The sequence below is a fragment of the Aptenodytes patagonicus genome, chromosome 1, assembly GCF_965638725.1.
Source record: "Aptenodytes patagonicus chromosome 1, bAptPat1.pri.cur, whole genome shotgun sequence".
In the NCBI taxonomy this organism is placed as follows: Eukaryota; Metazoa; Chordata; class Aves; order Sphenisciformes; family Spheniscidae; genus Aptenodytes; species Aptenodytes patagonicus.
In genome coordinates, this window is record NC_134949.1 from 204,730,635 (window position 1) to 204,756,948 (window position 26,314).

Consider the following 26,314-nt stretch of genomic DNA (forward strand, 5'->3'; position numbering starts at 1 on the left):
ACCCCAGCCGGCAACTAAGCACCACACAGCTGCTCACTCGCTTCCCCCCCGGTGGGATGGGGGAGAGAATCGGAAGGGCAAAAGTGAGAAAACTCGTGGGTTGAGATAAAGACAGTTTAATAGGTAAAGCAAAAGCCGTGCACACAAGCAAAGCAAACCAAGGAATTCATTCACTGCTTCCCATCGGCAGGCAGGTGTTCAGCCATCTCCAGGAAAGCAGGGCTCCGTCACGCGTCACGGGTACTTGGGAAGACAAATGCCATAACTCCAAATGTCCCCCCCTTCCTTCTTCTTCCCCCGGCTTTATATGCTGAGCATGACGTCATACGGTGTGGGATATCCCTTTGGTCAGTTGGGGTCAGCTGTCCCAGCTGTGTCCCCTCCCAACTTCTTGTGCACCCCCAGCCTACTCGCTGGTGGGGTGGAGTGAGGAGCAGAGAAGGCCTTGACTCTGTGTAAGCACTGCTCAGCAATAATGAAAACATCCCTGTGTTATCAACACTGTTTCCAGCACAAATCCAAAACATGGCCCCATACTAGCTACTGTGAAGAAAATTAGCTCTATCCCAGCCAAAACCAGCACAGACTTACATTGTTAATTGGCAGGACGAGTCAAAAGTATTGAAGAGTTCTTCTCTCCAAGCCACATTATGGACAGTTTTTCACACAGGAAATGACAAACATGGAAATATGCAGAGCTATTGGGAAAGTAAAAGAATTGTCTCTGTGACTTATCAAGGTACACAGTAAATGGAAATGTCTCGATAGGGTCAAAAGGTCACGTTCCTCCAGGGAAAAGAGAGAGAGCTGTAGTAGATCTCATATCATTTCACAAACATCAGGGACAATCTCTCCAGTTCCAAAGCAGTAACACCTGGCAGTAATGTATTTTTTTTTTCTCTTATCTCTTCTAAAGAGGAAGGAAAGAATCTTTTTGTTCTTAGATCTAAAACATCTCATTGACATTTAGGCCCATGGTTCACCAAGTTGGAATGGCTCACTCCTTCCTGAGAGAGGTTTTATTCCAAATAATGGGAATGAGATTAAATAAAATCTGCCTAAGTGAAGGAAAATTTATCTTTCCACCTTTTTGTTGTTTGTAGCCCGTTGCCCTTGATTTAAAATGTGGCAAGAGAGCTTGCTTTCAGTTTCTTTTGTAGCTGAAAACGATGACAATGAAAACCAGACAATACTCTTTTCATCTTCTTAGCAGAAGTTTTGCATCTTTCCACAAAAATCTTGGTTATAGGAGGCTTTCCAAGCTAACAGGATCACAGGCAAACACGTAGAAAAAGTTAGCCTTCATTCTCTGCCTTCTCCTTATCCTTCTCTGCACTTGATTGGTTTACACGGCTTAGATTTAGAAATAATAGTCTGTACTTGCATTCTTCATGTTGAATTTAAAGTCTCAATGGGATATTGTTGTCTTTAAAACTTTTCTGTATGAAATTCACACAAGCAATGCACGTAAGGTTGCACTCATAGTAGGTTCACTTAATACTTAAAAATTTATATATAAAATGTATATATCCGCTACCCTCTGTGTAGTTGATGGCAGAGGGGAAACCAAAACATAACAAGTTTAAAAACTATTTGGATTTTATTACTTTATGTAATGATGTGAAAGTTATTTTTGTTTAACAATAGTTTTTAGAGTGGAACTTAATGCCATGTATATGTTACGCAAGATATTCTTACTTTAAATTTTTGGGTTTTTACATACAGAAAATTGATGCACAAGCTATTGAAGAATTCTACGGGTTGACATCAGACATCTCAAAGAACTCTGAGTCTGGTTACATCCTCTTCTATCAGTCTCGGGATTGAGGGGGAACTGTAGTGAAGAGAGATTTTTATGCCTCACATCTTCTCTATCTTGGAATGGAGCAAGCACTGAAAAAAAGGAAAGCAGGGAGCTCCAGGGGCGGTAGCACAGTTTGCACACAACTAAGCCAAGAGTTTGGGATTCTTAAAACCTTTGTATCGTTTTCATTTTATTTGCTCAGGTATCATGCTGACTACACATCTCCACTGCATCCCATAAGCAAAAAGAGAGATACCAGCCACTCTTGCAGGAGCTTTCCGTTAGGTAATACTATCTCTATGGTCCTAATTCAAAGCCCATTAAGGTCACTGGAGAACCTTTCATGGACTTCAGTGGAATTTGAATCAGGTTCTAACTGCACTGCCAGATTGGTGCAATAGGAGCATTAGAAATCTGTATTTTATACAGACTTCGTGTATAAAAGGTAAAGGACTCTTTGAGAACTTAGTTTCCTGTGCTTAAGTTTAAAAGAATGAGGTTGGGAGGGTTAACATGTAAGCAAGAAGATATATCTGGGCCCAACTCAATTGCCTTCTTGATGGTAGTAGTTTAACTGAAGATATAAACTGGTGTCGGGGAGGCAAGTATGTTTTGCTTCTCTGAAGAAGCTTACGTTATTTATAATGTATGATCGGGAACAATCAGTCAAGATTATGGCTTTTAATCTCCGTATGGGGAAAGATTTGGTTTGTAATAGTTTATTTTTATTTATAAATTATTGTAACTTAGGATCTTGTGTATTGTCCTTTATTCTAACAAGTATTGGAAATTTTATATTTTAATTTGAATTAAAACTAATTATGTTTAAATGTTAAAGAAGAGCCAATATAAATTCTAAAAACAATGCCTACAATGTCTGTAAAAAATTAGTAACACAGAAGAGAGATTTCCTTCTGGAGGAACTGGTATCTAAGTGAGGTTCTTTATTTAATTAAATTAGAATATCCTCTTTCCATTAATGAGTGGAAAAAAGTGATCAAACTATTACATAGAAGACTTTAAGAATGCATATCGTAAGAAAATGATGGTGCAGTGGTGGTATACTGGTCTTTATAGTTCTTTAATAATTTGTTAATGTTTCATGCTCTAAGCAAATTAGAATGATTTGGATCAAAGTAAACCATTTTCAGAATATTATTCCCTCTCCTAAAAATGGATCCAATTCTGTTCCCAACGGCATGGGTGACTGTCTTAAAAACCACTCAAGGTCTCAAGTATAAATTATGTCTGAGTAATAAAAAGAAATAGGCTTGGAATTTCATGAGACTGAAGATACCACATTCCTTTAAAAGTAGTAATACTTAAGTCCTGTAGGGTGAAAATTTCTGAAACTAAGCAGTTTACCTTGCTTTAGGTTTATGAAACAGCATTAAGAATTAAATCTTGACAAAACACCTGATCTGTAAGAAATGTGAACTATTGTGATTTGACATTCTTCCACTTACCAGTACGTTGTTTGACAGTGGCTGAATGTAATTTCTGGAAAGTCATGGGATGTGCATTCCAGATTCTGGCAATCAGGTCTTGGATGTCCTTGTCGCTCCCTCTTCAGCTAGTGACTTTTACATTATTGCAATTTTCTAAGGTTATTTTATTGATACTGTTACAACTTTTAAAAAGAATGTCTCCTGTCTGCTGCTATAACTATTTACTTACCTGTATCTTTTAGCTCAGGAAATGACTTCACCTATTCACTCAGTTGAACAAGTCTTTAACAGGGTCACTCAATAAATTGGGCTATTTAGCAACTGTCATACTGTAACAAATTCCTTTTGTAAAATGCAAAGTTTCTAAAGCCTTGGTTTGGCTAGAGTTCTTTTATAGAAAATTATGTATCATGATTAAACTACCAGCATTGTAAAGTAAAGCTTAAATATTGTGGGAGATGCAGAAAATGTGATTGGATTTTTCTTGAAGGATTCAAATAATTTTAAAACCCTTTTTCAGCTTTCAGCAGGAAAAGGGTTAAGGGGTGAATCAGTTGGATAATGGTGCACATTAGAAGGACGAAGTCCTTTGCATACTAAAGGTACAGTATTGTAAAAGAGCTGTCACATTAGTTTTTGCTAATTGAAAATGTTTGGTCTTTTTTTTTTTTTCTTTTTTTTTCTTTTGGGTGTAGTTAAAAGCTGAGGCTAGTTGCTAAAATTTTATACCCTAACAAAATTTAAAACATTTTTGTTGTATCACTGGTTTTACTCCTGCAATGTATTTTTATAAGATACTGACTTTTATTTTGTATAGGGTTTTTGAGATAGTATTCCAAATTATATATTTCATTTTTATTTTAGTGCAGCTGATATAATTGTAAGTTCCTAATTAAACTGATATCAGAAACTGCAACTTAAAAAAAAAGAAAAGAGGCAGGGAAGTACAAAATATAACTGATTGGTATGTAAAACATTATAGGATTTTTTCTTGGCTGTAATACAGTGGGGAGTGTGGGAAAGTCGTCAGTTGTTGTAAATGGTGGAAATTATTTGCTGTGTAACTATGTAAATGTTAATTGGGGCTACAGTCTCCTATTTTGTATATTGGAGCAAAAAGACTTCTATTAAATAAAGTATGTTCTCTAAAGGTAAGTACTGTATCCTTTGTGGAGCCCGAACGGTCAGTCAGCTGCCTTTTGTGCTTTTCAGTGTTTTCAAACCTAAAAAGTATCAGGAGTTTCCTGTATGAAGCTAACTGAAGCCCTGAGCCATGGAGGGAGAAGTGTGTTTAAATACACTGCATTATATATCTTTCTAGATATGTTGTTATGAAAATAGTTCAGTGGCAGCCATATTTTTGGTGGTGTATTTCTCTAGAATTAGTTTTTAAGTAGGCTGTTGGTTTCTGAGGTAGAGGAGAAGGGAGTGTTTTGAAATACTGTTCTTTCTTGACTTTCATTTCCTCAAAAAAATCTGTACCTTGCTATAAAATATGCAGCCGAGTCATCCAAGGGATTTCTTGGATCACCACCTTGTGGGAGGGAAAACAGAAGGAAAGAAAAATAGGAGTGTTTACAGCACTAACACAAGCGAGAGACTGACCAAAGAACGGGAGTCCAGCATCAGAAGAAAAAGATGCATCTGGTTACAATATCCACGTATGATTTGGTATCAAGTCATTCTTCACTTGGAGTATACGCTACTGTTTGTAGTGAATATACCTACTTACAGTTTTACAAACAGTTCATACCCTGCCATATTCGTTGTTGTGACGCCCACATCCATAGCCTTTAACTGCATGAAAATAGTGACTTTTAGGTGTTCGAGTACATGTGTGAATGGTTAAATTGAATTGTGTTTTCAGAAGTTTGTCATAAATCAGATTGCATATCTTTTGGCGACATTCAGATGTTAGCACATAGGAATTTGATGCCACTTCGGATCTTCTGCCATACCCTTTGACATCTGCACAGGACTGGCAGGTATAACACAAGAAGCACAGAAGATCTGCATCCTTCTGGAGCAGCAGCTTGAAGCCAGACAGGACATCCTGGCTTGTTCCCCGTGTCTGTCTTGGTGTTTCCACAAGCACTGTTGCATATGCACTATTTGCATCATATACAGATGAAAGTCTGTATTGCTTGGTTCCTTTTTTGTGGTGATGTTTGTAAAGTTTAAAACCTGAAGTAGCTGAGGCCTCTAGTTACTTTCATAATTCCCTTACTAAAATTAAAGGAACTTTATCTTGTGCTATTTGGTCCGGTCTCTCAGCTGTAGGTTTAAGATGATTATGTATAGACTTATTATTAAGCTCATCCTTGTAACTAAAAGAAATTTTGATATGTGAAGTCTTCAGTCTTCATTTACCAGAACTTACTCAGCTTTGTTTCTTCTTACCTTTTTCTACAGAAATTTCCAACTGCCCTTACCAGAAAAATCTTAACCGTGTGCAGTTAATGTCATAAACAGATCCTCGTGACTTTCTTCATAACTGTTCATTCAAAATTAGTAGTTGTCCCTTAGTATAGTATACCTCCACAACATGGATTATAGAAGAACAGGGACGAATTCTTTTATACACAAAGCTTTGTCTACTTATAGACATGATGAGGTGGCATCTTTTTTTCTGTTTAACTGCTGACTTTGTTCAACAACAGAATTCAGCTTGGGCTGAAAGACTGAGAGTGGGAACTTTTAGAAAGTGTTGAAAATGCGTCAACAACTGAGGATGCCAAAAAGGGTTGGGTGGTGGGTTGGTTTTATGTTTTTTTTTGTTTTTTTCCCTGTTTCTGGTTTGTTTGTTTTTTTAAGTTGCCCGAGAACAGTTATTTGAAACTAGCGTGTCGTCCCTTTAGATGTATTCATAGATTAAACCATCAGTACATGCATCTTTTCAGTTACCTTTATCCGTAAGAGGAGAAAACTTCATTTCAGTACATGTTAATATTACATTGCAGATACTTTTGTGACTTTTTACTGAAAGTTTAAATAATCTAGATATGGTTTGTTTGCTTTCAAAGAGTGGCTTTACAGTGTAAGCTGTCCACTTTTCCCCCCACGTTTGTCTGGGTTGATCTTAACTTTGTGTGTCTTAGAAATTCAGTCTTTGTTTTCCCTCTTGATAATGCCATATGCACATTTACGGTTTCTGTCTTGTAAGGCTTCAAAGTCCTCTAACCTCTCGCAGCGTAACGTGAGATGTATAATACATTAGCCTCTTTGCATGCAAGCCTCCAAGTACTCAATTATTACTGAAATTAATATTCTGCATAATCTGTATTCAAGGGTTGTTCATTTTGCAGCAGCTTTGCGACTGATTGATTGTTATAAATGAACTATGCAAGTCAACCACCACGCAAACAAACACAGGCTTCATCTTTTAAATACAGGGGTCTCTGGAATCTGTCGTTTCCAGTCTTGATGATAGAGTGTGGTGAGGCAGAAATAAACTTTCTTTGGTCTATATTCAAAAATGTCTGCAGATTTGTCTGCCTCTTACCATTTTTTTTTTTTTTCTCTTAAGTGAGTTAATTTTTAGGCTAAACCTAAGAATCTGCTGTTACAGTTGATGAATCCCTTTGGGGACACTTGTGTAAGAATGTGTTGGATATATAAGGAGGATTGTTTGCAGGCATCATCAGTTTTGAAATGAACTGAGTAACATCTTCCAGTTTCTTCCCAAAAGTACGAATAAATTATATTCTTTCTTTCCCTCTAATGGCTTGTGATTGCTGCCTGCGTAAGAGATTGTAAGGGCTCAGAAGAGGGTAATGTACTTTCTACCTAGCTCTTTGTATAGAACTCGTGTCGGCAGCATTAGGGAGCTTGTAATTACAGAAGGATCATCAGTCGTGTCCTTGATCTGCATTCCGCAGGTTATGTATTCCAGGAGACAAAACGCACAGCAGGATCTGTCAGAGAATAGGGAGAAGTAGCTTTACAGTTATTTACTAATACACTAGATATAAAAGCAGCATTTCCCAAAAAGACAAAATATTACATTTAATGCAGGTTTCTGGTGTTTGGAGAATTTAGGGGGTGCTCAAAACATCCTGCCATGCTAGGCTTTTGTTGCTTCTTGGGGAGTCATGCCTTTGTGCGTGTGTTTAATTTGCTATTTAAGCCTATCTTTGAAATTTCCATCTGTACACAAATTTTTTAGGTTGATATGATTGTATTAATGAGTGCTCCTCCAGAAACAATTTATGCATATATGTCAATCAAATGGAATATAATCTTTTAATGGTCTGATCTACGAAGCATTTTCAGCTATTCGCTAGGATTCATTTCTGTATTTTCTGTTACTGATTTTAACTTAGAAAAAAATTGAAGATCTCCAAATATTTTATTAGCATGCTATATTGTTAAGTGATTCAATATCCATGGATGCCTGAAAATCTGACTGCTGTCAAGTGTCGGCTGTTCAGAATTTGAATGTCATCACGTCATAACACAAGTTGATATGCTTGTGTTATGATCACAGCTCAAAGCAGTGTATATATTACGTTATTTCAACTCTATTTCACTAAATGTTGCTTTATTGTAATGGCTGCTTTAATCAGCTCTCATGAGATGTGCTAACGACATTCAGCTCGAGTTACATACTTTCGTGCGTGCACATTTATTAGTGTTTCTAGAAGCTGATTATCCTAATGTTATGTCACGTCAGTCTTCTCTCTGCATCTTTCATATCAAGGAAGACTGCTGATACGCAGCTACAGGCAATGTTTGCTAAATTACTGAGCTGCGTTTCAGAGATGAGATCAACGTTTAAGACTTTTGCACTGAAAATATCTGGAGCTTTTTGTCTTCTAATCCTCATGCCTCTCTGGTGAAAGTACTCTTCAACATCAAAAACACTTTTTTGGAGTCATGGGATTGAACAAATACAACCTTGATGTATCCCTTTCTTCCTCTTTTTAAGGAGACTCTGAAAGGCATTCAACGTTTCTCCCTAAGATTGTTGCACGACTAGACATGTATTTGAAAAAGGAAACATTTGTTTTACAGAAGATACCCTACAGATTATTTCTGAGTTTGCTTAGTTCAGTGTGGAGGCATGGCGATGCTACACAGGGATCTGTCAGAATGAGTAACAGGTTCTGTTAAGACCCGTTAGGAGCTAGATACCAAGGAGGTATCACTGTGTTTGCTAATCCCAATGTATTCTAGCAGGACCCAAATTTTGCAGAGCAGCTACCAAGAACCTTCAGCGAATATCTAGAGAAAAAGTGCGTTTAGCAGGACTGTACTTGCTAAGCATATGCAAGGCTCTGAGGTTGGCCAGTGCTCCTTTTCATTCCCTGTTTTTGGATAAAAGGGAGACCATTTTGAAGATACAGTTTTGATACGTATAAGCTATGTATTCACTCACTTTTTTTTGCGTGATAAAATTCTGGTAACTTTTTCTGAATTACAAAGTATTAGGGGGAGGGACTACAGGTTGAGATCAAGAAGTATGTTCCACACATATATCGCAACACCGACTAGCCTCTTTTTTTTTCTATATATTACATATAGAAAAATTCATAATTCACCAGAGGAGAAACAATACAAAAGTGACTATAGTTCCTAAGCTGTCTTTTGCCTTTCTTCATTATCGCATTGTGTGCAAGATAATATATATTTGGGGGAAAAAAGGTTAAAAAATAACTTGGGCATTTAAAAAAAATACACTGCATGATAACTTAGTGCTTCAGTGAATAATAGTAATTGTTAAAGAATATGAAGCACTGAAACACTGCTTTTGGCCAAATTTGGTAACTTTTAAAAATAAAACTGACTAGCATACTGAAAGCTTATTAAGGATTAGAGTGAGATGAAAAAAAGCCCCAGAGCCTTGAAATCTTCTAAAAACAATGACCGTTCTACCAGACTGGAAGAAAAAAAAAGAAAGAAAAAGCTGTTTGTGCAGGCTGATAGGAACAGTCTATATTACACAGATTATCAGCCTGCACTATGAGCCTGCATGTCCAAAAAATGGCATCTGCTAGTGTTTATGCTGTATGTCAGATACGTCTACATACATCAGAAGTCACAGCTGTTCATTCAACAGAAGACTTCCATAAAGAACGTACCCATGATAGCAGAATCATAGAATAGTTTGGGTTGGAAGGAACCTCTAAAGGTCATCTAGTCCAACCCCCCTGCCATGGGCAGGGACATCTTCAACTAGATCAGGTTGCTCAGAGCCCCGTCCAACCTGACCTGGAATGTTTCCAGGGATGGGGCATCCACCACCTCTCTGGGCAACCTGTGCCAGTGTTTCACCACCCTCAGCGTAAAAAATTTCTTCCTTATATCTAGTCTAAATCTACCCCCCTTTAGTTTAAAGCCATTCCCCCTTGTCCTGTCCTGCTCAAAAGTTTGCCGCCATCTTTTTTATAAGCCCCCTTTAAGTACTGATAGGCTGCTATAAGGTCTCCCCGAAGCCTTCTCTTCTCCAGGCTGAACAACCCCAACTCTCTCGGCCTTTCTTCATAGCAGAGGGGTTCCACCCCCCTGATCATTTTCGTGGCCGTCCTCTGGACCCGCTCCAACAGGTCCGTGTCTTTCTTATGCTGAGGGCTCCAGAGCTGGACGCAGCACTCCAGGTGGGGTCTCACCAGAGCAGAGGAGAGGGGCAGAATCCCCTCCCTCGACCTGCTGGCCACGCTTCTTTTGATGCAGCCCAGGATACGATTGGCCTTCTGGGCTGTGAGCGCACATTGCTGGCTCATGTCCAGCTTTTCATCCACCAGTACCCCCAAGTCCTTCTCGGCAGGGCTGCTCTCAATCCCTTCATCCCCCAGCCTGTATTGATACCGGGGGTTGCCCCGACCCAGGTGCAGGACCTTGCACTTGCCCTTGTTGAACCTCATGAGGTTTACATGGGCCCACTTCTCGAGCTTGTAAATAATAGTTACAACACATGAATATTTGTCTTTAACTGCACAAATACCAACTTCAATTTTGGAAACTGAGAAGGAATAATGTGAAAACACAGCTGCTCTGTGTCCCAAAAAAAGAGAAATCTTGGGTTTATGGGGACGCTGAGTGTCATTCTCCAGAATCCTGAATAATCCAGTCCCACTTAGGTGTTTCCCTTCAAGAAAACTTGTGTGTTTCAAAGAGCTGCCACAAATCTTCCCTGGAGGACCTCAGCCTGCCTGCCACTTACTCTGCTGTAGTCTAGCGTTGCAGCCACCTACATGAAGTGCATGTAAAAATTCTATCTTATAAGACATTCCTTGCAAAATTAGAGGTAAGGCTGGGTAGAAGGCTACATAAGCTGGTTGCCTGCTCTTCCACTTGTGTGCAACAGGTACAGCAGCTTCTAGGACTTATGCGTATCCTTGGTGTTTTTTATATTCAAGTCATCCTTGTTCTAACTTGCTCTGTTTGGTGGTTTCTAACTGAGGGGCATTTAGCATTTGCTCATGAAGATCATCTCATTAAACCATGATCTGACTCCAATTTCCATTGCTGGCAGGGCGTGGATAGAAAGCACTTCCTGATGTTTCATGGCTATTTACATAAGTACTAAGAGCAGCACTGCATTTTCCGTTTAGTTCCCTCAAGGGCTGGATAAGATTGTAGGGGTCAGCATGGAGAGAGATTACAAAAATCCAAGTAATCATTAGATTTAATAGGAGTTATGTATTTTAAATACCTTTGTCAATAAGGACCAAAGATAGCATAGTGCAAAATCCATACTAACTCCTGCGGAAGCACTCCTTTGCTGAAAGTTTGTGGTCTTGAATATCTGAGAGAACAAACCTTCCAGGTGCTCCGCAAGAGTATATGGACCCTCAAGAAGCAACAGCTCTCCCCGAGCATCGTCTTGGAGATGCTGATTCAGTGCAAATGACTTACCTTTTCTGGTTAAATTAAAAGTAATGAAGTGTTTCTCCCATCCTGTAAGCGAGGTCTGCGTGAATTTTGAGGCTGGAGATGTTTTTCATTGAAAATTAGTTTGATGTTTTGTGACTAATAATTTGCTGAAATACGTCTCATAGATTATTAAGTTAGGTGAATTAAAGTTCTAAGTCTCCTTATATCAATGCTGGTTTCCCATTGTTGCTGTTATTTTTTTAATTATAGTGAGGAAGGTGTGGAGATTAGAAGTCAGCTGTCACATTAGCATTCCATTTATTTGGCAGATTGGTCTGTTGTGGATGTCTAGATAATTATATGTAAATCACTGACTCTTGCTAATGGCCAACTTGAGGGTTTTTTTCCACAAATCTGTCAGTTCTTGAATGTTTCTCCTAAAGCATGAGGAGGAATTAAAAAACATTTCAACATATTCGTGCAAATGTAAGCTGAATGTAGACATGCAAATGCTTAAACTCTGCAGTATCTATATATGGATGTTTTCAAAGTGCTACTTTTATACTGGAAAACAGGCTATGTATTTAAAAACAAAAACTTCTGAAATGCAAGTGCCTGAAGCTAATCGTCTCAATATGATTTAAAATTCTGCTTGTCTTCTGAATATTTTTTCAGTGTTAACAGTAAAAGTGCCCTAAAATGGAAAGGAGCTACATAATCTCAAGGTCTTTGGAAAGGTCATTTTAATGTAGATGCCTAATACAGAGTTGGAAGCCTAACTTTTTACATAGAGTTGACAATTTTGGCCTGATTATTGATAGAAGTTTTCAGTAGCTTCACATAAGGTAAAGACTCCATCTCATGGATGGTGGTGAAAATCTACAGCTCCTTATAATTGAAAAGAAGTTTTTGCATTAAGTCCTAGTTTTCTTAAAATCACTGGAGCTAGTAATAGCAATGGTCAAAGCGTTAGGAATGTTCTAAGTGTGGCATAACAGCATAGCATATTCAAACCTATGTGAGCACAGATTTGTGTTTATGGATGATTAATGCTATTCATACAAAAATACTAACATCAACAGCAGAGCTTTCACATACTAAGTGTGGGAGAGAAGCTCTATCTTCTTTAAATAGTCTTTTGAAAACAGTCTTTGCTCATAACTTTACTGTGCTTAGTTAATTGCACAAATCTTTCACCAGAATTTAATCTAGTCTCCTTCAGATACCATTTGGGGCTTGCAGAAAACATTCACAATAAATTTGGATTCCTTTATAAACTCGAATGAGTTTCAGACTAAAACTGAGTTGACAAATTCAAACATAGTTATGATTAGTTTGTTCACAGTTCACTAATAGCTCTCTTATTACATATAGAATTTTAAATCTTCAGAACTGAATTAATAACACTTGGAGAACTGTGCTTATTCTGTTTTCTTATACTGTTGACCTTAGGATTTTTGGTTTTGATACGCATACATACGCAATTTGAGAAGAAAAGACCCCTTCTATGAACTGTAATAAACTAAATTACAAATTTATATATATATACATGTAATTCTGTGAAACTGTGTATGTCTTTCATAAAATACTGAAATAAACATTTATGACAATCCTGATTTAATAAAGTGCAATTCTGAGCTACAGAATGGCTGGCTAACTGGAGGGTTTGGGGTTTTTGTTTTGTAAATCATCCTTTGGTTGGTGGATGTAAATATTGGCCTTTCCCTAATGCCTGTCTTATGCTCAAAGGGCCCTGAGAATAAAAACTAAATCTGGTGTTCCTGTTGCTGGAGTAGAACTGGTAAGCAAAGAGGAATACTGGCCACTGTACATAATATGTGTACTCAATCTCATACCAACAGTGATTAGTGTTGCCCCATATTACTCAAGAACAAGGCAAACTGAAACACTACGGTTATGGAAGAGATTTATCCAAATTCATGTTTTCATGAAAAGGCAATTGAAGGTTCACCCTGGGACTAACCTTCAGTGACTCCCAAGCGATGCTGACTGGAGAGAACTGGTGGTCCCGTCGGGACGCCCTGTTACCTGGGCTCCAGGTACGGCTCTGGCTGTCTTGTCAGAGGAAGAACATTACACTGCTGCAGAATTCAAACACTCTCATTAAACCAGTCCTCCCATGGCAACGCCACATATGATAGTATTTGATTGTCATCAAGAATTTCACTGGTGACTAATGGTGTATTAGGGATTTTTTGGTTTAGAGTGCTGTTGTGAGGAAAAGTAGTTGCATTCATGTCTGTGATCCATGCTTTTAAAAGCAGGGCTGCACGAGCAGCTTTGTGAGAAAAGGGAATCTAGTTCTGTTGAAACATGTTTCTCTTTTGGTGTCAAAAATGAAACCCAGCAATTTGCTTGGGCAAACAATGGGATTGCAGGAGGGAGCTTTGGAGAAGTTCCAGCTTGTTGAGCACGCGGTGGGACACCTACCAAGCCACACTTGTCACAGAAAACATAACACCCCAGTGCTCCGAGCCCTGTGTGAGCTTCCAGTAAGATATTGGCTCAGATTCACCATGCTTCTCCTGGCCTTCAGAGCACCAGTGGAATGCGCCTCAACTTTCTCAAATCCCATCCTTCTCTCTCTGATTAGAGTCAACAGAATGGAGATCACCAAACCGTCAAGGGCCAGGGTATAATCCACTAGTGGGGTATGGCACTTTCTGAAGAGAGTTAGCTCTTATTGTATTTGTGCAGTTGTGTCTTCAGAGCTACAGCTGGGTAGGAATTTTCCAGCAAAGATAATTCTGTCAGAAATCAGTGAGTTGTGAAAACTGAAATGCTTTGTGGGAATGTCATTCACCAATTTGTGGTGAAACAGCGGCAGAGCAAAGAGAGCAATCGGTTTGCTTGCCTCCCAGGTCATCGGACAGGTTTATGGGGAGCCCAGATTTTAGGACTCAGGCATAACTTTGCTATGTCAACTCTTCAGTGGCAGGAGATCCCACCTGGTGGAGCCCTTAGCCCACCAGGCTACTGGTTAGTCGTGAGGGTTTTAGACAGCATAAATATCTGAGATTGCTGTGATTGTTTGAGGTCTTCACATGCTACAATGTCTTCAGTCTAAGCATTTGGGTGTTATTGCATACACACCAGGAGGCTGGATTAAGATTGCCTTCCTCCCATTTCTACCCTTTGCATGCTTGACATTGCGAACTTGATAATATTCACTGGAGTTTGTTTGTAGCTTTCTGGATTTTAATGAAAGGCAACAGGGAGAAGCAGAGGTATTTTCTTGTGTGGATAATTTATCAGCACTTAGAAGGAATGGAAACTTTGGACCTGTCTGAAAAAACTGGCATTTGAGCTAACAGAGCAAGAGATAGGATGGTTATCTTCTGAACAGTTTGGTATGAAAAGAGATGAGTCATATGAGGTTGCAAGTGGGCTTCACAGAGACTTTCTGAAGAAAATAGGTGACCTTGGAGCAAGCTTCCGACTCCCCAGGCTGGAGGCTATTGTTCCCACTTAACCCTCTGTTGTCTCACACCTGCCCATGGCAAGTTTTTTTAATTGCTTTCCCATGCCATCCTCTTGTTTGCTTTTAACTCTGGGGAATTAAACAGTTGGTTAGTGAAAAAGCAGGAACTATTCCCTTCCCAAAGCTGTGTTCAGACAGCATCTGTGGTCAGATCAGGTTGCTCAGGGCTTTCACCATTTGGGTCTAGAAAATGCCCAAGGCAGAGACTCTACAATCTCTCTGGGCAACCTTGCTTGACTGTCCTTGATGTGGAAGTTTCTCCTTGCGAGTCTGAAATTCTCTCTCTTCAATTTATGATGATTATCTCTCATCCACCCACCATGTACCACAAAGAATAGCCTGGCTTCCATTTTCCATGTTATAAAACCAAAGAATTATTATTACTTAACGTGACCTCTTGTGTATCTGTATTGGGTTTGCGTGGCAAGGTTTTCATAGAAGGGGGAGTTACAAGGGTGGCTTCTGTGAGAAGGTGCCAGAATCTTTCCCCATGTCCAGTGGAGCCAATCCAGCTGGCTCCAAGACAGACCCACCACTGGCCAAGGCTGAGCCCATCAGTGACAGTGGTAGTGCTTCTGTGACAGCATACTTAAGAAGGGGGAAAACTGCTGTGCGACAGCAGCCAGAGAAAGGAGTGAGAATATGTGAGAGAAACAACCCTGCAGACACGAAGGTCACTGAAGAAGGAGGGGGAGGAGGTGCTCCAGGCGCCGGAGCAGAGATTCCCCTGCAGCCCCCGGTGAAGACCATGGTGAGGCAGGCTGTCCTCCTGCAGCCCATGGAGGTTAATGGTGGAGCAGATATCCACCTGCAGCCCATGGAGGACCCCATGCCAGAGCAGGTGGATGCCCGAAGGAGGCTGTGACCTCGTGGGAAGCCCGCGCTGGAGCAGGCTCATGGCAGGTCCTGTGGCCCCGTGGAGAGAGTAGCCCACACTGGAGTAGGTTTGCTGGTAGGACCTGTGACCCTGTGGGGGATCCATGCTGGAGGAGTCCATTCCTGAAAGACTGCAGCCCCTGGGAAGGACACATGGAAGGGACCCACACTGGAGCAGTTCATGAAGAACTGCAGCCCCTGGGAAGGACACATGGAAGGGACCCACGCTGGAGCGGTTCATGAAGAACTGCAGCCCCTGGGAAGGACCCACACTGGAGAAGTTTGTGGAGGACTGTCTCCCGTGGGAGGGACCCCACGCTGGAGCAGGGGAAGAGAGTGAGGAGGAAGGAGCGGCAGAGACAACATGTGATGAACTGACCACAACCCCCATTCCCCGTCCCCCTGCGCCACTCGGGGGGAGGAGGTAGAGAACTTGGGAGTAAAGTTAAGCCTGGGAAGAAGGGAGGGGTGGGGGGAAGGTGTCTTAAGATTTGGGTTTTATTTCTCATTATCCTACTCTGATTTGATTGGTAATAAATTAAATTAATTTCCCTGAGTTGAGTCTGTTTTGCCCGTGATGGTAATTGGTGAGTGGTCTCTCTGTCCTTATCTTGACCCATGAGCCTTTCGCCATGTTTTTCTCCCCCTGTCCAGTTGCGGATGGGAGAATGATAGAGCGGCTTGGTGGGTAGCTGGCATCCAGCCAGGGTCAACCCACCACAGTATCATAGAGCTATAAATTTCATCCAGCTGCTCGGTGGGACACCTCTAAGGTGTACATGACTCTTCATTTAAGGTGCCTCTTGCTGGCATTTCTAACTAGGCTACTTATTTGAACTCAGTACGCTTCTCTCTTGCTGCCTTCACACTTGTCATGTTACCTCATATATGGTCAGTCTGAACCAGTCATTTGCCCCCCTCCCATCTGACTAGACTCTCCCTCCCCATGCTTGCCTTCACCTCACTCTCCCTGAATCTGGTCCCAATTTCTTTGTGCGTGTGAGTCTCAGTTTCCATATGACCTGCTCCCCACCTCCCAACTCTGCCTGCGTCTCAGGGCAGATGTCTGCACCCACGCAGTTCTGCTCTCCATTTCTCCCTCGGCCTTCCTCAGCCTCAACTCCCAACCTGACTTGTCCCATCAGCTCTAGTCCTGCTCTCCTCTTGCTCTCTCTCCCTCCTCCTCCGGAGTCAGTCTCAGACTTGTTCCCTCTGCATTCAGACTAGAAGTGCTTGGCCTCTCCTTGCCCGGGCTCAGCAGCAGGATGCTTCTGCTGCAGATTCAAGTCTAACCCCCAACCCTAACCCCAACATTTGGCTTGTGACTCATGAGTCCCACCTTTGAGGCCCGCAGAGTCACAGACTCAAGGTAGATAGAATTCTATGATTCTATGATTCTAGTCCGTGTGACATGGGGTTACCCTTCACCAGGGCCTGAGCAAAGCTGCCTGCCAGAGAGGACACTACCACTTACTCTGTTTTCAGCCTGGATACCCCCTCTCCTGTGCAGTGTTTTTGTTGTACTATACAAAAGCTACGTGCTTTAGTTCCAAGACTCCCTACGTATCAGTTGTCTGCCCTTCATCTCTATCTGCACTCTGGCCTGGACAACCATGTCAGTTTAATTTTCCTAACAAAATCACAATACCTTTTCCTTCATCTCCATTTATGTATAGTATGAGTGCTCTGCTTAAAATTTAGTCATTTGTAAACCAAAAGCATTGGCAAGATGACTTCACTTCATTATCTTCTTCCTAAGCAAAATTGTCCTTGAAACTCACCTGTAAAATCATCTGATGTACTGTGTCTGCTGCTAATAATATCACCATTTTCTCATTTTCTAATTTTAAATTTGCACCTCTCACATCCATTTACATCTCCCAGTGATTTATTGTGTTATCCTTAAATTGTAGGGGGGACCAGGCTACTACCATCTGTTTATACAGCATGAGTCCAGTGGGGCTGGGGCCCTATATGCTGTGGAAGGGCAATCATAGCAATCATTCTGTATGGAGGATATTAGACACTCAAATAGGAGGCATTCATTACTGTTGAGCTCAGGTTCATACTTGTATTCCCCGTGACAGTGATGGAAACTACATTTTTTATTTTGTGATGCTATTAGTTAAATGTTATTTCTAATTCCTTTTTTTTTCCCCCTCCTTTGGTGGTGGTGGGGACTTCCATCTACCATGGGATTCCTCATTCTTGGCTCCATGTCATGCATTGCCATTTTATGTTTTGTCCTGCATAGCAGGCACATTGGGGTTTCCTGCTGCTGTAATTAAGCCATGGCGGTGGAGGCCGGGGGCATCGAGGAGGGCCTCCCAGGGAGGCAGCTGTGCGGTGCAGTGCTCCGGCTGCCATGCTGCGATCCCCAGCTTCAGGGCAGGGCGGCTTGCCCAAACAGCATCATCCGTGAAACCCAGCAGATGCCGGGTAAGGCAAGGAGGAAAAGCCGCGCTAAAACAAACTGTGTGTTACAACAGCTTCACTGTATACAGCTGTCGTACCGCTGCTGGGTTTAACAGCAGGCTTGTCTCATCTCTTCTGCAATAACAAACCAAACTTGCTAGAGGACCGCTTTCTGCCTAAGGAAGAGCACATGACCAGCGCTAAGAATTTCTGTTTTTCTGTTGACAAGTAATGAGGGGATGCAGGATGGATCCCTGAAAAGTTGTGCCTTTGTGTTCCTGATGAGGAGTGAGTTGTTATCCAAACAACGCTCCAGTTCAACACACTGGTTTTCAATGAAGAGAGATGGAGTTTTCCCAGTCGCTTGCTCAGGGGATGCTGCTGCTCCTGCCTTAGGCGGCAGCTGCCTCTCCAGCCCGCTGCTATGGCAGCTCCCCCAGGATGGCTAACCACCGCCTCGAGGGGCACGTCTCCCCAGCACCTCCCTTTTCCTTTTCAAAATATCAGCTCTTGTCCCCCCCAGGGGAGGTGAACAGTTTGGCAGCAAGGCAAAAAAACCTCAGAAACAAACTCTCAAGGAAGGGTTTTATAAACATTACACTAATTCTTTACAAAACGGCATGAGGCTGTAATCAGGAGTAATGAAAGGAGGTGCAGTTCCAGCATGCCGCTAATTAGGTACTAAAAACCCGAGCACAGTTGTCAGCACCTCTCTCTCCAGTGATAATTCAAAATGTGGTATTCCTCCCCTAACAAATCCCACTTGATGAATAAATAAAGTGACATTCGGTTATAATCACCTAAAGTTATGGCAAAACCCATTCATTTTAAGCATTACACGTCTAAGAACAGTCTCTGGCAAAGTCAAGAGGACTCATTCCAATTACACTGAAACATGAAAATATATTGCTATCTTTTTTGTAAACAGTTACTGAAAATTGCACTTGTTATTTCCCCACAGCCGATGGCAGTAGCGCCGCTTCCTCGCTTGGCCGGGCTCCAGCCCCAGCCTGTGCTGTGTGCCTGCCATGGCTTGTTTGGGAAATCAGCTCCCGAGCTGTAATTTATCCCTCCAGCTGGTGCCTGTGCAGCATTACTGTAGGGATGTGCTAATTACCTGGTATTAATTCAAGCAGAGACAAGCACACAAGCTTTCTAATTTGTAGGTAGGACGAAGATGTTGGACATTGGTCCTACCTTTAACAGCCTTTTGGTTTGCTTTGATGGCTGTTGCGCTGGGCAAAATGGAAGTTACCAGCTTGCAGGAGATTTTGATATTTGGATTTTATACCTTCTCTATCCCAGCTGAGAACAAATACACAAATGTTGGAAACTTCCTCTGAGTCAGAAAGCCTCAGCACGCCAATTTTTAGATTTTAAATTTTCCTGTGAAGTGCATGTTAGTTGAGGATTCATGTTATACTTTATAGAATCATTTAGGTTGGAAAAGACCCTTAAGATCATCGAGTCCAACCATTAACCTAACACTGCCAAATCCACCACTAAACCATGTCCCTAAGCGCCACAACTAGACGTCTTTTAAATACCTCCAGGGATGGTGACTCAACCACTTCCCTGGGCAGCCTGTTCGAACGCTTGACAACACTTTCAGTGAACAAATTTTTCCTAATATCCAATCTAAACCTCCCCTGGCACAACTTGAAGCCGGTTCCTCTTGTCCTATCGCTTGTTACTTGGGAGAAGAGACCGACACCCACCTCGCTACAACCTCCTTTCAGGTAGTTGTAGAGAGCGATGAGGTCTCCCCTCAGCCTCCTTTTCTCCAGGCTAAACAGTCCCAGTTCCCTCAGCCGCTCCTCATAAGACTTGTTCTCCAGACCCCTCACCAGCCTCGTTGCCCTTCTCTGGACACGCTCCAGCATCTCAACGTCCTTCTTGTAGTGAGGGGCCCAAAACTGAACACAGTATTCGAGGTGCGGCCTCACCAGTGCCGAGTACAGGGGCACGATCACTTCCCTACTCCTGCTGGCCACACTAGTTCTGATACAGGCCAGGATGCCATTGGCCTTCTTGGCCGCCTGGGCACACTGCCGGCTCATGTTCAGCCGGCTGTCGACCAACACCCCCAGGTCCTTTTCCGACAGGCAGCTTTCCAGCCACTCTTCCCCAAGCCTGTAGCGCTGCATGGGGTTGTTGTGGCCAAAGTGCAGGGCCCGGCACTTGGCCTTGTTGAACCTCATACAATTGGCCTTGGCCCATGGATCCAGCCTGTCCAGGTCCCTCTGCAGAGCCTTCCTACCCTCGAGCAGATCAACACTCCCGCCCAACTTGGTGTCGTCTGCAAACTGACTGAGGGTGCACTCGATCCCCTCATCCAGAGCATTGACAAAGATATTAAACAGAACTGGCCCCAATCTTGAGCCCTGGGGAATACCACTTGTGACCAGCCACCAACTGGATTTAGCTCCATTCACCACAAATCTTTGGGCTCGGCCATCCAGCCAGTTTTTTACCCAGTGAAGAGTACAAGCCATGGTCCAAGCCATGAGCTGCCAGCTTCTCCAGGAGAATGCTGTGGGAAATGGTGTCAAAGACTTTACTGAAGTCTAAGTAGACAACACCCACAGCCTTTCCCTCATCCACTAGGTGGGTCACCTGGTCATAGAAGGAGATCAGGTTAGTCAAGCAGGACCTGCCTTTCATAAACCCATGCTGACTGGGCCTGATCACCTGGTTGTCCCGCATGTGCCGCGTGATGGTGCTCGACATGATCTGCTCCGTAACCTTCCCCGGCACTGAGGTCAGACTGACAGGCCTGTAGTTCCCTGGATCCTCCTTCCAGACCTTCTTGTAGATGGGCGTCACATTTGCTAACCTCCAGTCAACTGGGACCTGCCAGGTTAGCCAGGGCTGCTGATAAATGATTGAAAGTGGCTTGGTGAGCACGTCTGGCAGCTCCCTCAGTACCCTTGGGTGGATCCCATCCGGCCCCATAGACGTGTGTGTGTCTAAGTGGCATAGCAGGTCGCTAACCATTTCCCCTTGGATGATGGGGGCTTCATTCTGCTCCCCGTCCCTGCCTTCCAGCTCAGGGGGAAACCTGAAACTTGTGGTTTTGACAAGCCATGATGCAAAGGGTGCAGACAGTCCATATTTATTGCTGAGATCTTGGAGGAAGGGAAAGCAGCTGCTTCTGTTTAGAAAATCCTCTCTTTTCTACATCACACTCTCATCTTCTGTGGTTCCAAAGGGAAAGTGCACACACCGAATGCTGGGCTGTGCAGAGATGCTGGGTGGCACTAAAGCCGTCCAGCACATGAGGTCTGTCTGTGAGGTGCTGGGGATGCTTGGGAGGCTTCTGGTCCTTGGCCACTGCTGTGCTGGACCCTCCCTGCCAGCCAGCAGCTCCCCAAGGGCCTGGGGTGACAGCCTGCCCTGGCTAATTGAGTCTCCCAGCCTGGGGGAGACCTAACCATGAATGACAGGGAAAGGTTTCATCCTTGATCCCCAATGGATCAAAAATCCCTAAATGATGGAAACCCTGATGATTGGCATTACTGTTCTTGGTAACAGGTTAGATAAACCGGGAGGTCTAAGGGGGCTTTGGCTGTTCAGCATCCCTGCCCGTGGCTCCCTGGGTGTGCTGCTGGGGGCTCAGGACCCCACTCCCCTTGTTCCTGCTGCTGCCAGCCACATCCTGGGGGAGATGTACATTTTCCAGAGCTTTGAAGTTTGGGAAACTAGAGGTGAAGATGTTTACCTCTTCCCCTGACATTGACCACAGAAGCAAGAACAAAATCCAGATCAGTGATGGCAGACAGGTTGGCAGGAGGTGCTGAACCCAGGAGTTTGATGAGCCAAGCAGACGGGTTGCTTTTGCTTCAGAGTGGAGCAGGCTTTGGGCTCTCGGCCCCCAGTGATGTGCTGGGGTGCCAGCTGCCATGCCGGTGGGCTCTGTGGAATCCCCTCCTCACCTTCTGTGCCCAGCAGCTCCTCCTTGCTGCAGGGCAGCTGTCCTCACCTGAGAGACTGTACTGGGGAAAAGCTTTCCCCGAATTTTTTGCCTCAACTGCAGCCTTCCCTCTGTGCTGTTTCTGCAGCAGCTTTTGGACCAAACCTGAGCAAAAAGTGCAGGAGTCTCAAAGGTCATCAAGTTTCTCCACACTTCATGGTGGGTAAAGGGGAAGACCCAAATGAATGTTTCCACTAGTTGTTTATTTTAAAGTTTTCATAATTTTCATTTTCCTTGAGGTATTGGGGAGTGAAAACCATATCTGAGAATATGAAAAGCTGGACATGAGCCAGCAATGTGCGCTCGCAGCCCAGAAGGCCAATCGTATTCTGGGCTGCATCAAAAGAAGCGTGGCCAGCAGGTCGAGGGAGGGGATTCTGCCCCTCTCCTCTGCTCTGGTGAGACCCCACCTGGAGTACTGCGTCCAGCTCTGGAGCCCCCAGCATAAGAAAGACACAGACCTGTTGGAGCGGGTCCAAAAGAGGGCCACGAAGATCATCAGGGGGATGGAGCACCTCCCCTATGAAGAAAGGCTGAGAGAGTTGGGGTTGTTCAGCCTAGAGAAGAGAAGGCTTCGGGGAGACCTTCTTGCAGCCTCTCAGTACTTAAAGGGGGCTTATAAAAAAGATGGCGGCAGACTTTTTAGCAGGGCCTGTTGCGACAGGACAAGGGGGAATGGCTTTAAACTAAAGGGGGGTAGATTTAGACTAGATACAAGGAAGAAATTTTTTTACGCTGAGGGTGGTGAAACACTGGCACAGGTTGCCCAGAGAGGTGGTAGATGCCCCATCCCCGGCAACATTCCAGGTCAGGTTGGACGGGGCTCTGAGCAACCTGATCTAGTTGAAGATGTCCCTGCCCATGGACTAGATGACCTTTAGAGGTCCTTTCCAACCCAAACTATTCTATGATTCTATGATTCTATGAATATCTGAGAGCTGAAGATGGAAAAACCAGCTCCCTGCCAAGTGTCAGTGACTTTGCCCCAAATCCCAGGGATGTCTCTTTAGCATCACTGCCCTCCCAAGCTCTTTGAATAGTTCATGTTTTTATTACAGCACTTCCCCTGTACAGAGGGGACTATACATTTTTTTAGGCTGAATCTCATTTTACTTCCATCCTAGTTCATATTTTCCATTAAAAAAAAATTCTTCCTCCAATAGCTGTATCAAAACACACGTCAGCACTCATTTTTGCTGATTATTTATAGTCCTTCATTATGTTTATGCTGGGTCTTTTCTAAGAAGCTTCCATTAGGGGCTCTTAAACCTCAGCACAGGGAGGATGGTCAGAGGTGAGGCAGGGTTAAGTAATGGCAGGATGTTTTGATTCCAGGTATGATATGAAAATATTAACCTTGGTACCAGTGTTAGGGCCTTAGTTCTGGTCAATCTGCCTTGCAGTGCTCTGCTGGTGTGTAGCTCTCTTAGCAACATTCTAAATTAGGGCATACTCTTGGTATAAGCAAATATCCCAGGAGTCTGCAGCCGGCTTGACCTCCAAGCCCTCTGCTGTGGACAACATCGTTGAAATTAAGGTCAGCATCCAAGTGCTGACCAGCCCACCTGCCTTAGGGCAGCCCCAAGGCTGTGCTGCCGTGCTGCAGCTCTGCACAAAGCCAACAGCTGGCTCCACTTCCCACCAGGCTGCGCTGAGCAGTGATCCGAAGCGGCTGAGTCCAGCCAGTGTTTGCATTTCTTTAGGTGCTCCTCTAACCCCTTAAATTGCACTTCCTGCTTTGAGGCTAGATGTATGTATTTAAGTGCCACAAACATTACAGCTGTCATCAAAGGCAGAAAGACCTGAGTAGGCAGTCACTTATTTTTAGAGCTGATGATAAACCCATGGAAAGCATTTTGCGGCTGCATCCATGAATATCTTACCACTTAATATGAATTATTCACCTATTCTGCCACAGTTTGCTTGTCTGGAGTAGGCGGTGACTTGGACTTCCAGTCATAAATCCGGGCTCGCCATGTCTGAGAATCCCTCCTGGCATGCTTGGTGACGGGCTTGTGTCAGCCCCTTAAGTGCGTCTGACTAAGGCAAGGGAAAGAGAAGGGGTCTGTCAGCTTGCTGCCATCGGCGGGGAGGAGGGGGGACTCGGCACAGCAGAGACTGGGGACCGGGGCTCTTCATCACTCTCCAAGCAGCTGAGGATTGCATGCTGTTGTTAGCAAAACGGACTGTCCCCCTCTTCTTTAACTCTGAAAAATGTAAGCTGTTCTTCTGGCAAATACTTCTAGAAAATCAATGACTGCAGGGAAGTACCAGGGAGAGGAGAAGTTCTCCAGGCAGCAGTATAGCGGTTGCGCTAGTAGACAGGCACGCTAGTACCACGATGGCTCAGGTCCGTGTAGTTAACCCATCTCTTAGTTAATTGATTGATGGTTTACAAATTGCCAGACTATCAAGCTGGATGATTCTGTTATTCAGGGTAGAAATACCAGAAAGAAAGCAAGAAAAGGCCTCTGGGCTGCAATGAGCAGTGGGTACATGGGTAGCTGCGATGAGCAGTGGGTATACAGGTAGCACGGGCAGCATTGGACACGTAGCAGCTGCCAGCCGTGTTTTCCCGTAGTAGTTAGAGCCCCTGTGAGAATCAGGTTGTATTGAAAATGCTAAAAACTGCTTTCAAGCAGTCTTGACAGTGATACTGAAACTTGAGTGGAGATGTGCTCGATCTGAAATGAAACGAAAAGTCCTTGGGGGTGGGGGTGAAGAGGGCCTCCACCTCAAAGTGCTCCTACCCTGTGCCCCAGAGCCTTGCCAGAGTTTTTTGCAGGGAGTGGTGTTAAAGGCAACCACTGCCTTCCTTACAGATTTGTTTCTACCCAGGTCTATTACGTATGAACTATATAAAGAGACCAGGAACAGGACCCCCGTCCCTCTGGTTGAGAGGGCAACACCGGTTGGGTATGAGAAGATTTCCCCTTGCTCAGTTTCCACCTGTGTGCTGCGTTATTTGTTGTACCGTGCCCCAGTTCAGCAGGAGTAGTGCTCAGACCACACGGTCAGCCGGCCTCCCATCCCCCGGCCGGTGCCTCAGTGCAAGCACCAAGTCACACGTGGACATGGGCATCGCCTTGCAGGTTGGAGACGGGAGCCTTGAAAAGAGATGGCGGGTTTGGGTCACTTGCTCTCTGCAGCATTTTCTGCTGGCTTGGTCGATGCAGCTCCTTGCTTAGAGGGCAGGACTCTGGGTTTGAGCATCTTTTCCCTGCTCTGTTTATGCCACCATGGAGTGTATTTTATTCCAGCGGGGGAAGAGAGATAAGAGGGCACAGGTGCTGGAAGTCTGCATTGCAAGTGCCTTGGTCACTTACCAGACCTTTCTGTGAATTATTCCCACTTCACACGAAACGTCCTTATTTCAGGTATATTATGTGAGAGATGTAATTAAAGAATGAGAGGCGCCCAGATGTGGCGGTGTGGCAAGGAGTGCCTGTAGGGGAGAGCAGGAGGTGCTGCCTGCAGCCACGGGAGCCCTGAGGAGCTCGACACCGGGCAGCCGGGGCCGGCTGCGGGCAGGCACCTATTAGGCATCTCCCTATGGCTCTGCAGAGGCCCAGCTGCCACCCTGGGCCCACAGCTCAGTAGCCAAGCTCTCATCTGGACAAGGGTGTTCATGTCCCCCGGCAGACAGGGCAGAGGCAACATTCCTTTCCAGAGGGTCAGCTAGAATCTCCCCAGAGAGACAGCCAGACCCAGCTTGAGTTAGCTAAAGCAGCACATTTATTTTAAGGCACAGACAAGGAAAAGATTCAGCAAGACCTACAGGAAGGTTTTGAAAACCGTTTTTTTAAATCCAAGTCTTTAGGAGGCGAAGATATTACATTGCAATGCTCACATTGGGCTGTTTGGTTTAGTAGGTCAGATTGAGCACAAATGTAACTTCATTCCTCCCTCTCCTGCCTGTTGTCTTCAGATATAGGCCAGCTTCCCTTTAGATACAGTCAAAAGGTAAAAGTACTTCCTGCTGCCTTCAGCAAAGGTCAGGGGCTCCCACTGTGCATGAAGAATCAGAGCCCCGGTACACACACACACAGCCCTTTCTCTGTAGGTCTGCAAGAGCCCAAAATCAGTTGTCATGTGAGATCCCTGTGGAGCAAAGGGTTCATCTGATTCAATGACTGGTTCGGGGTTGTCCTTTGTTCTCCTGCTCTTCAGCTGGTTGTGCCAAGCTGAAGCGTGTGCAGGGTAGAGGAGTGCTCATCCGTATGCAGCTGCTTGGAAGGGGAGTGTGGAGGGAAGGAGAAGCTCTGCTGGCATTAGTGCCATGAGAGCTGATGGCTGCAAGGCAACCATGGGCCACTGTGGGGTTTTTCTGGGGCAGACTGCAGAATGACTTGGGGAAACAACATGCAAACACTAGATTCTGTCAGCTCAGTCCAGGTACCCTCTAGAGGTTCCCTGAGTCACCTGGCTAGTATCTCCTCCAAGAAAGGCTCTTGCTGTTGGGAGGTTGGAGAGGTCCTGGG

The 26,314-nt window shown here is 43.9% G+C and overlaps 1 protein-coding gene across 2 annotated transcripts in view; it reads left to right on the plus strand.

The window, feature by feature from the left end:
- The window catches only part of USP12 (ubiquitin specific peptidase 12), a 43,316-nt gene extending 38,914 nt beyond the window's left edge, over positions 1 to 4,402 (plus strand). For both annotated transcript variants that reach the window (XM_076328043.1, XM_076328044.1), the window contains one exon: positions 1,726 to 4,402. In XM_076328043.1, the coding sequence (XP_076184158.1) occupies positions 1,726 to 1,827 (102 nt within the window). In that variant the 3' untranslated portion in view covers positions 1,828 to 4,402. The remainder of the gene's footprint in view (positions 1 to 1,725) is intronic.
- The last annotated feature ends 21,912 nt before the right edge of the window (positions 4,403 to 26,314 follow it).